The sequence below is a fragment of the Limulus polyphemus genome, unplaced genomic scaffold, assembly GCF_000517525.1.
Source record: "Limulus polyphemus unplaced genomic scaffold, Limulus_polyphemus-2.1.2 Scaffold4057, whole genome shotgun sequence".
Lineage (NCBI taxonomy): Eukaryota > Metazoa > Arthropoda > Merostomata > Xiphosura > Limulidae > Limulus > Limulus polyphemus.
Window position 1 is genome coordinate 33046 of NW_013669667.1, and position 11420 is coordinate 44465.

The 11420-nt window shown below is 32.4% G+C and overlaps 1 protein-coding gene across 2 annotated transcripts in view; it reads left to right on the forward strand.

Moving 5' to 3' along the window:
• Positions 1 to 5305: 5305 nt before the first annotated feature.
• LOC106470514 (minor histocompatibility antigen H13-like) overlaps positions 5306 to 11420 on the forward strand; it is a 17460-nt gene continuing 11345 nt past the window's right edge. Inside the window, exons 1-5 of one of the 2 annotated variants that reach the window (XM_013931073.2) lie at positions 5306 to 5546; positions 7307 to 7405; positions 8613 to 8695; positions 9292 to 9380; positions 10692 to 10777. In XM_013931073.2, the coding sequence (XP_013786527.1) occupies positions 5352 to 5546; positions 7307 to 7405; positions 8613 to 8695; positions 9292 to 9380; positions 10692 to 10777 (552 nt within the window). In that variant the 5' untranslated portion in view covers positions 5306 to 5351. Of the gene's footprint in view, positions 5597 to 7306; positions 7406 to 8612; positions 8696 to 9291; positions 9381 to 10691; positions 10778 to 11420 lie in introns of both variants that reach the window. The other variant, XM_013931074.2, reaches the window with a different exon arrangement.

An 11420-nucleotide genomic window follows, 5' to 3' on the forward strand; every position in this document is an offset into this window, starting at 1 on the left:
GTAGAACATACAGTGCGAACAGGTCAATGAACTCGCACGTGATACAGTAAAGTACTATATTCTCAACAGGGGGTTAGGCAATCATGCATTTAACTACATTTGGGTACAGAGTTCAACTTTTATGTTGATAATTTAGCGAGAAGAAACATTTTCTTTTAGACACGAGGAATGTTAAAATGTGTCAAGGCCACTGAGCCGAGAAACTTTATTTTGTCAAATCTTTTACTATTATGTGCTCATATCAGGTACTTTTATAGATCCAATTATCTTTTTCTTTGATTACTTAGAATTTTGACAAGACTACCTGATACAATATGTAAACATGAATGTACAAGTATTTCCATTACACAACAATCAAATCCACTAAAATAGTATTATTTGGGTAAAAACATTAAAATTATCCAACAAGACCCGTGTAGACATTTTTAACCAATAATTTCAGAAGAAGCTCAAGTTTCCACATTAAACTAGAAGATGATGAAGAAGTTTCTTACTTTTAGTTTTAATGGAAGAACCAGTGTTGTGTATCTAGAAATTATTCAAATGAAACTTGTTACGACTGAAGAATAGTTTTCAACCAAACCTGGATAGAAATAAGCGAGTTTTACTTAACTTCTTCGAAGACAATAACGGGGTAAAAAAAAAAATACTGCAGTTGAAAATCATCCATTTTTGTGGTTGCATGATAGGGGAGGGTCAAAACTGAGGGTTCGACATTTTACTAAAAAAAAATATTTGTCTTGGATGTCATTTTACTGCAGATGAAAATTCCAAAATAAACTGCATTCACTCGTGACACAGTGAACAACTTTCCTCCAATGTTGCCTGGTCATGCCTGATAAACTGCATTCACTCGTGACACAGTGAACAACTTTCCTCCAATGTTGCCTGGTCATGCCTGATAAACTGCATTCACTCGTGACACAGTGAACAACTTTCCTCCAATGTTGCCTGGTCATGCCTGATAAACTGCATTCACTCGTGACACAGTGAACAACTTTCCTCCAATGTTGCCTGGTCATGCCATCCGATTCAAATAAATAATCGTTCCACCATATACACGTCATAATATACGGCTGGGATGAGTGTAATCTTGTGTTAAGATCTCTGTTTATTTTCTCTTGAGAAGAGGTAGTTAAGAGGTGATCTTATTGAAGTTTACAAGGTTATTCACAGGATAAATATGATACAGGCTTCCGATTTCGTTGTGTATTCTAAAGATAACAGAACAAGAGGACACAAGTTTGAAATTAGTAAAAGACAGGCCTGGCTCCAGTTAAAACAGCTTTAAGTTTTGTAACAGGGTGATTGACTTATGGAGTGAGTTGTCATCAATAGTAGTGGAGGCCAGAACTGTTATTTTACAGGAGTTTAAGAAGGGAAATGAAAATTTCCTGAAATTACAGGATGAGTTTCAATTTCTACTTTTCTCAAGGGTGGGTGTGTAAGGACAGGTATGGAGGACCTAATAGTTCCTCGTTGTCAGTCCTATAAACCCTTTTCTTACATAAGGAGACAAAACTTCACACAGTATTCCAAGTGAGGCCTATACTTTAATTTATATAAAGAGAATTACCTATATTGAAATATGAGCAATATATTTATAAACACATCCTAAAATTATATTAGCTTTACTATCAGCAACAGAACACCAATTCAATGGTTTGAGTGACTTATCCACCACTATGCCAAGATCCTTTTCTTCAGTCATCACATTGAGTAGGTTATCATCTATGTTAAACATGTGATCCAAAGTATTTTTCAGTTTAAAAATTGATCCAAGTTATTCTGTAATACCTCAACATTCTCATTTCAGCTGGAAATACTCAAGATTTTAATGAGATCAGCAAACTACTAATTTAATAATTGTGCTACTATCAGTATCATTAATACAAATAAAATTATCAAATGTCCCAGCTCTGACACCCGACACATACTCCATTAGTACAAGAGCCTCATCTGACTGGACTCCATTAACAACATTTTCATAAAGCCACCCTACAATCTAATTCACTAGTCGTTTACAAACCCCTACCAATGTGTTTTTTTTTAGCTAGTCTTATATGCGAGACTTTATCAAAAGCTTTTAAAAATCTAAGCCCACCAAGTCCACATTTCAGTGTTTCTACTTTCCACCAAGTCATATCTACATGATTCAGGTCAATTCCAATATTTCCCACAGAACACTCAATTTAAGTAATAATTTTAATATTTTCTATTATAAAAACAGAACAGAACACACGTAAAAACAACAATAAACTTATTATAATTTAACTTAAATTCTGTTATACAATAACTGCTACCAGAACAGCAACTAAAATTATTTAATAAAACTTAAAAAGTTTGCAATTGCTAATAACTGGTCTTAATTATGACTATGAGTGACAGACAAAAAATCTTTATGACACCTGTATCTTAAGTCACCAGATGAGCATCCTTTCCATTAATTGTGTTTTCGGTCTTTATCCATAAAACACTTGACATTATAACAAAATTTTCATGTGTAAAGCTTCATCATCATGTATCAGTACAACTACCAATGCACCATACCCTATTATCTATCATATTTGGACAATGAAGTTATTAATATTTATTTTAAGAAAGTTAATGAGATACACTAAATCTATTTAATACTATTATTATTATTACTATAATTTATAAATTACTAAAACTTAACAAATATGACTAATCTTTAGTATTACTTCACTTAAACTTTTAAAGTTAAAACTAAACAGTAACTAATTTCTGTCATGCGCCCTCTACTCAATGCAAAGACAATTTCCTTGAATATTTATAGAAATATTATATTTATGTCTACAAACACATTCCTATCAGAAATATAAACTTACCCAACAGACGTGTCCACGTTTTCGTAAGTAAACACGAAATATAAAGCACGTGAACCATTTACTCTTGACTTAATTAAAGTAACGTGATCGTACTATTTCACACGCGACTTAAAACAACTTGTACCAATACTGCACATGCGCAGTAAACATCACAATATCTACACGACACGACTTGTGGGAATGAAGTACGAAGTTGGTCGTAATTTGGAAACAGAAAATCATCCCTGATTTCTGACAAACGAAACAAAAACGGTTGAAGAACCTATTCTACAAGTACAAATACAGTAGAAGGGCATTGCACTTTCTTGGTGTTATCATATAGCATAATTTTGTAATTTTACGCCCACTAATAATGTATACGGTGTTATGAGTATACACTCAATAAAAATAGAGAGCAACAGTGTCTTTCACTGGTAAGACAGATGATATAACTAGTTTACAGCCTCCCCAATGTTAAACGAAAACGACCACTCGCGAATACAGGATTGGTTGCTATGGTAAATCTGACGTTCTCCGTCTCAGGAAAGTCGGTTAAGGTTAGTGAAAGCCAAACAGGAATGTCGAGAGCCAGCACGGGCCCCGGGGCAAACACCCGCGCCTGGCCCCTTTTCTCTCTCTCTCTTTTTTTTAACATTTTCAAGAATTTATTAAAAAGAATATCCTAAATTAGGACAGCAACGAGCTCATAAACCAAACAAAATCATAGCAGCAACCGTTTTTACCTCACAGTATAAGCGTAAAAACGTTAATAAAGTAACAACAAATATCTATTAAATCTATAAAGTAACAAATACATATTAATTATTACTCAAATTATTATTTCAGTCGTTCTTAATGTATAATGTATTTTTGTGGTGTAAAACAGTTATGCTTATATAGTTATAGCGCAGCTGTCTATGAAATTTAATGTTTTCTATACAGTCTACATTCCTCGGATGAAGTATCAGCATTTTTAGCTTGAAATAGTCGCATGCCCTGGACCACCATAGCATTAGCATGCTGATTGTGCTTCGCATAATATGTGTTGATCTCACAAACTAGAACTTCTTTCAAACATTCTGCCTGGTTGATAAAAGTAGAAAGAAATTTTAACTTTCAAATTTAATTAATATTTCAAAAGATTTATGCTGTAAAAGGGGTAATAGATAAACGATTATTTATACCGTTTGTGGTACACAAAAATGTTACTTGTAACGAGTAAAACTTGTTCTATAAGTTCTTTCTTAGACCTAATTATCATTATAAAAACACACTAAAGTCTGCTTATTTTACACTAATCTCTATATAATTTAATTTACGATGGTTTATTTGAAAAACAGGCATACGCCTTAACAATTTGCAAATTTTCCCTAAAAAAAGCGAATGAAATATTGTGAATATCGTATACAGCCGGTCTTAGGAGCTCCAATATCAAACGAAAGTCTTCGTTGGCACAAGATGTAGCAGATATAGTGTGGTTGACATATTGGTATACACCATTCTTCACTTTCATTCGAAAGTACCACTAAATAATATGTATAAACAGGTTTATAATATATATCTAACTGTAATTTATGGACAACAACTGGAAACCATTCGTAAAAATTGAGAAAATTAATCCGAAGAATCCAGTCGGTATATTCAGCCAATCTCCAATTGCTGCACTACAGATTGATCGCAGTGACATAGCTGTCGCAGAATTATTCGAGTTTAAGAGAAGCTAGCGTAATCAGCTCAACATTTGGAAGCAGAGTTTTATCAGAAATGGACTTCTCACTCGTGACTAACTTTTCGCCATTTCTGCAAAACCATATTAGTAAATAGGTATATACAAGAATAAAGGAAATAATACATGTCATACGAGCTAACGAAGCAGCAACAGAATTGAGGGTTGATGAACTCACGTCTCAAAAATGTGAGTAGACTTTGCTATTTTTCTTGTAGTATTTTTTGTTTGTTTGTTTGAGTGTTTTTCTGTTTTCTCTTTTGATTCTAATTGTGTTGCCCAACTTTTAATGCTGAAAATGTTAAGACTAGGGGGACACAAATATAATTTTTAACAGAATAGGAGTCACCTTCAGCTCAGACAGCTATATTTTTCTAACAGGGTGTTTGGCCTTTGGAATAGGTTGCCTTCAGAGGTAGTAGGTGGAGTCAGTTTAAAGGAGTTTAACTTAAGGCTTAAAAAAAATCTGAATGATAAGGGCTGGTTTTGAGTGCTTTATATTAGAGTTTAGTATAGTGGATGGAACAGCCTAGCTTGACCAACAAATCCATTTTTGTTCTTAAATTATGCGTATATAAGCAAAATATAAAGAAATTATTTTTGTTTATGTTAGTCTGATTTTGATGGTAATATTACCTGTATATAGAAGAGGGGGGAGTTACAAAAATATAAACATTTTCAAAAGATTTGTGAGTAAATAACTTTTTCAAACATCAGATGGCACTCTCTCAAACACACGTTGCATCAAAACTAACCGCTGACGAGTCATTTGGGTTTGGAGTAACACTATCATCGCTATGGCAGATCTGGATATAAACCAGACGTTGGCAGAAATAAATGCTATTTTAAACGAAACTGGACAAAACGAAACGGCAAAATGGAAAGCAACATCAGAAGGGATGACATTTGCATATACTAGTCTTATCCTGATGGCAGTTTTGCCGATTTTTTTTGGTTCTTTCCGATCAGTAAAGCACCATAAGGCACAGAAGGTAGACTAAACTGAACTGTATCATGTCACATTATCACTGTCAGTAATATTGTACGTTTACTTTTCTTTTAGTAAATGTTATTATTATTGTTAGTATTACTTCTTAGTCTTATTATTGTAGTTAAATGAGCCCTATCTGATTTATCACTATCAGAACATGAGGCATAGCTATAAGTACTACAGATAAAGTATACTATAAATATTAGTAATAGTAGTTAATAATGATATTGATAGTGACATTTTTGATAGAATAAGTTAATATTTTCCCCTGTATTTATGCTTCTATATAACACTGTATTACTATTATGTGTACTAAAACATTGTAGGTGTTGTTTGTTCTGTTGAAGTAATAAATACTGTTTATGATTTATACTTAAATGCTGCATACAAGGTAATAAAATAAGCTCCCTTTTTTTCTCTTGAAATTATCTTAAAGTTAAACAAAAGAGCAAGTGAATGGTAGTGACTATATACACGTCTGTCATGCACCTAGGGTTTAAAAGGCTATATACATGAGACATTGATGTCTATGTGCGTAGGAAAACTGTAATTGTTCATGTGTTTATTAGTATTCATATTTCACAACACATGTTTTATGAGCTTGGTGGTATAATAGATTCCAAGGTTGGGCATGAAATCCAACTCTTTTAAAATTAATTGAACATTCTGTAGGAATTTTCTCTACACGAGTAATGGCATAGAATTATTAAATGTTGTTTATCTTTGCACAACTAACCATGATTGGTGGAGGTTGGCATACTATATTTTCTATCTCACCGTTGTCACATTAGGGTAGGATTGGTTAGTAAGTAGCTCACCGAGATGTAACTAATAATGTTTCACAACAGTCACGTATAGAGTCAAAACTGTAAATTGCTTTAACAGTTGCCCTTTATTGTTTACGGTTGACTACATAAATTGGTGTTTCTCACACTTTTTAGGTCAAGTCTTTCCTTTTCTTCTCTGTAAAACACGTTATCCTCCTCCCCCCAAAGTTCAACTAATTTAAACCATGATATATATATATATATATATATATATATACACAACAAATGGTGATAATGATAAACTGAGCTTTAAAAAAAGAAAAGATTAAACTTTTTCCTGATGCTTCTCATGTCACCATCAGTTTGAGAACCACAGACCGATATGGTTCTGTAGTTTTCACGATTAATGTACACACTGTTGAAAGTGTGTATCTAACTATGTAGTTCAACTAGGTAACTTTAAACTAGTAATAAGTAAAATTCCAAAACAATCGTGTATATAGTCAAAATTATAGATTGTCTTTAGAAACAACAGTTGTGTAATTGTTTTCATTTGACTTCATCTATGCTCTTCACTTATGTAGCCTCAGCCCACATAAATATAGATTTGAATTTTGAAGGAACAGTTATACACAACTTTGAATATCAAAGTTGAAACTATTACCTGTTGTGTTTTAGGTGACTGAAAGCATGCAGTTTAGTTTGCTTGAAATTATTTTCCCTACGACGTGAAACAAAAAAAATTTATTTTTTTATGCTTGAAAAGTGCATTTTACTTTTTGTGTGTAAGGTAATGTGAGACTTAGAAGTCTAAAATCCACGAGATAAGCATTTGGGCATCCTTTATCAGCAAATTTATAAGTATTATTATTATAAATAAGTATTATTCTTTTTATTATTACACAAAAAAGAAATCCAAACAGATCCGATCTTTTATCTACCTTAATATCTGTTTATGTTAAACTTTAAAGTTGGATAAACCTTTTTTTTTTAGGAATCTGGAGAAAAACCAGACACTATGACCCACAAAGATGCTGCAATGTTTCCACTGATTGCAAGCTGTGCCCTCTTGGGAATTTATATATTCTTCAAAGTAAGAAATTTTAACTGGATTTCCAACTTGATTCTGTAAATGTATTTATATATATGTTTATTTATGTTCATGGTGTCAGAAAAACACGTAGGTTCAATAAGTCTTGAAACAAAATGACAAAAACCCTATAACCTGGGCACTTTCGAAAAGTCCACCTTTCAGAAGTGCTCGGATTATAGGGTTTTTATAATTTTATATATATATGTGTGTGTGTGTGTGTATGTTTATTTATATCAATTTTAATACATACCATTTTTTAGAAGGCTTACTAAAAAAACTGCAAGTGATACAATTTCTATGAGGTGTTGTAAATTTTTATTTTATTTTTTCCAAGCAAGAATCTGAGAGTTTTTAAAAGGAAAAAAATTGCCTTTGATTTAACTCATGTGTCTCCTTATTGGTCTTAATATTAAGATTTGGTTTTGATGTAACAAGTTTAAATTACTACAAAAATGTTCCTGTATAAAACGATTTGAATCAAATTATTTTTGTCTCTATTGACAAAGCTTGTGTATCCATATTTTTAACAGATGAATATGTCTCTAACATAAATAAATATGTTTCTTCTATGCTATAAGAAACTGTAAATGATCATCAAAGGATAATGGTGATGTGTTAAAATTTTGGAATTTCAGACCCTGAAGTTATGATGCCGCCTGCAGGCTTCGGTTTCAACTTTAGTTTTTTATTTCCAAAGTATTTTATCCAACATTTAATCCACGTGTATATTCCTAAAGAAAATGAACTTTACACTAAGTACAAGTTCTATGGGTTTTCTTGACTGACTTAAGTCTAAAATACACACGTGTAGTTCATTCAAAACTATATGCTTACGACTTTGTGAACACGTATTCAAATGTTTCTTCATATTTAACTAGACATTACAACTTCACATTTAATTTATTTTACAATAATTTGGCTACGCTTCGTTTCATACACTGCTATAAACACATTTTTGTGAGTTTCTTCATACACAGAACGTTCATAACTGTTTCGTATTCTGTACACTATTATAAATACCATTACTATACTTTATTGTTGAGTTTACTTTGCCCGTAGTTTTATTAAATAAATATATGTCTACTTGATTTTGTTTTTTCTGGATTTAACGATCTAACACACAGTGGCTGCAAGAAAGCATAGCTTAAATGGTGTGAGTGAAATGATAGAATAAAGAAAATTCAACTTCTAATTTTGTTGTTTACAGATTTTTTCAAAGGAATATGTTAATTTGGTTCTTACTGCTTACTTCTTTTTCTTGGGAGTTCTAGCACTCGCTCACATTCTAAGGTAAATAATTTCTTAATAAAGTTTTAACTATATCTTTATTTTAACTCTAATATCAGAATTTTAACTGTAGCTATGGTGATATAAAATATTATGTTTTATCAGTTGCGGTAATTGTATTTTAAGAATATTGGTTTTCGATGCAGTTGATGTACTTAAATCTAATCTGAGAAAAATTAATTACGTTCATTAATAACAAAATATCCACTAAGGGTTTATGGTAAGCCATCTTTTGCATTATACACACTTATCCTTTTCCATAAGATGGCTTTACTATATTTCACCGTGTCATTGCTTTTTGTCTTAATAAACAATTTTATTATTTAATGAAGAATGAGGGCATAGCTTAGTGTATCAGTAACTTAAGATTTTAAATATTAAATATAACTTTCATTTCATAATGTTAACAATAAAGCGTATCATGTGATGTGTAACGGTAATGTGTAGTTCTGTTTGAATAGTGCTTTATGGAGTTTGTTAAAAAAAAAAAGTCGAAAGAAATAAACTTTTATAGAGTCACGGAGTGTCTTATAAGAATGGTACTGTTGTAAGATATAGATGAGAAATATATTTAAATATTTTAATTCCCATGTTTTCAGCCCTTTCGTGAATAAACTCATTCCAGATGGCTTTCCAGATGAATTCTTTCATCTGATTTTCACTAAAGGACAAGGAGAACAAAAAGAAGGTTAGTTAACTGTGAAATAAGTGGGAAAGAATTAGAATAATAACAGTATTCCAACCACACTATATTCGTCATATCCATTGCTGATGGTGCGTTTCGCTTAATGCAGAGATCTTCAGGGCTGGCTCGGATAACAACAAACGCAGAAGTGGTCGGAATACTATTTATATAAGCCACTTGTTACGACAACGGTTGTTACGGTGTGAATGTGTTTCCTAAGCTGGTGAAGCATGATTATATAATTTACTTTTCATTAAACATTAGTGTTAGGCCTATTACGTTTTTTAACACTGCATTTCATATCTTGTTCTTTAGCGACCGAGTGAAACGTGTAGTCGGCAATGGTTACGGCGAATATCTGTGTTGATCTGGCTTCCTTTATCTGCTTGTTATTTAGAAGAAGGATTTCCAAGGAGAATTAAGCCACAGTATGGTGAATATTTTCACCAAATATATTCTTATACCTTATATAAAGGCTTTTTTAAGTTGCATATAAAATAAAGTTGTTCTAGTGTATCTTTGAAATTGAAGGCATCTTTAAAAAATGAACCTGCAGATGTCACATATGGTGTGAGAGCCCATGCTATGTATTTGCCGAGATTGTAGTTGAATGAATCATAAGTGGACAGTATAGGTCGTAGGGGGCAGTCCTGTTTGTGTGGTTTAGGAATGCCATAGAGTTGTGGTGTGCGTGAATCAGTTTTACATAGATAAAAATAAAGATCGTCAGTAATTAAATGATCTTTTTTCATTTGTAATAAAGTTCTGTTTATGAACGAATGATATACTATGCTAATTGTTACGATACCAAAATATATAAATATATATAATGTTAATAATAGTACGGTTGGGTGCCAACTACGTGTTAAATGCCATCTTGGTTCGGTGCCAACTACGTGTTAAATGCCATCTTGGTTCGGTGCCAACTACGTGTTAAATGCCATCTTGGTTCGGTGCCAACTAAGTGTTAAATGCCATCTTGGTTTGGTGCCAACTACTTGTTAAAAGCCATCTTTTTTAGAATGTGTGATGATTTTTTTTGTTGATGACATTCTAGATTTGTTAAATCACATTTTACGTAGTTTGAATGGTTTGTAAGCTAAAGGCCCATTGGATAAAATTCCTTGTAAATCACATTTTATGTAGTTTGAATGGTTTGTAAGCTAAAGGCCCATTGGATGAAATTCCTTGTAAATCACATTTTATGTAGTTTGAATGGTTTGTAAGCTAAAGGCCCATTGGATGAAATTCCTTGTAAATCACATATATTGTTATCATTTCTGGTGTTAATTGAAATATTTTCCTCATACTTAGAAGTCATCAACTATAAGTTTGACTACAAGGACATCATTTGTGTTGGCATTTGTTCTTTGATGGGTGGCTGGTACCTGTGGAAGAAGGTAACATTAAGTTTTTGTCTTATCATTCAGGACAATGTGTAATAAGTTTAATCAGAAATATGTAATCCTGACTACAAGTATTATATAGTTGCCAACTATAGTCTAATAATGGACTGTTGGTAGTTACAATAGTATGTGACCATGGCAACGATTATCATCTAATTACCAGCTATGGTCTAATAATGGACTGTTGGTAGTTACAATATAGTGTGTTACTATGGCAACGATTATCATCTAGTTACCAGCTATGGTCTAATAATGGACTGTTGGTAGTTGCAATAGTATGTTACCATGGCAACGATATCATCTGGTTACCAGCTATGGTCTAATAATGAACTGTTGGTAGTCACAATAGTGTGTTACAACAACAACAAGTATTATTCAGTTACCAGAAATAATCTGTTGATGGATATCATCTTGTAACTAGCATTAACAGTTAATGACATTGGTAGTTGGGATATTGTGACTAGCGTTAACAGTTAATGACATTGGTAGTTGGGATCTTGTAACTAGTATTAACAGTTAATGACATTGGTAGTTGGGATATTGTAACTAGCGTTAACAGTTAATGACATTGGTAGTTGGGATATTGTAACTAGTGTTAACAGTTAATGACATTGGTAGTTGGGATATTGTAACTAGT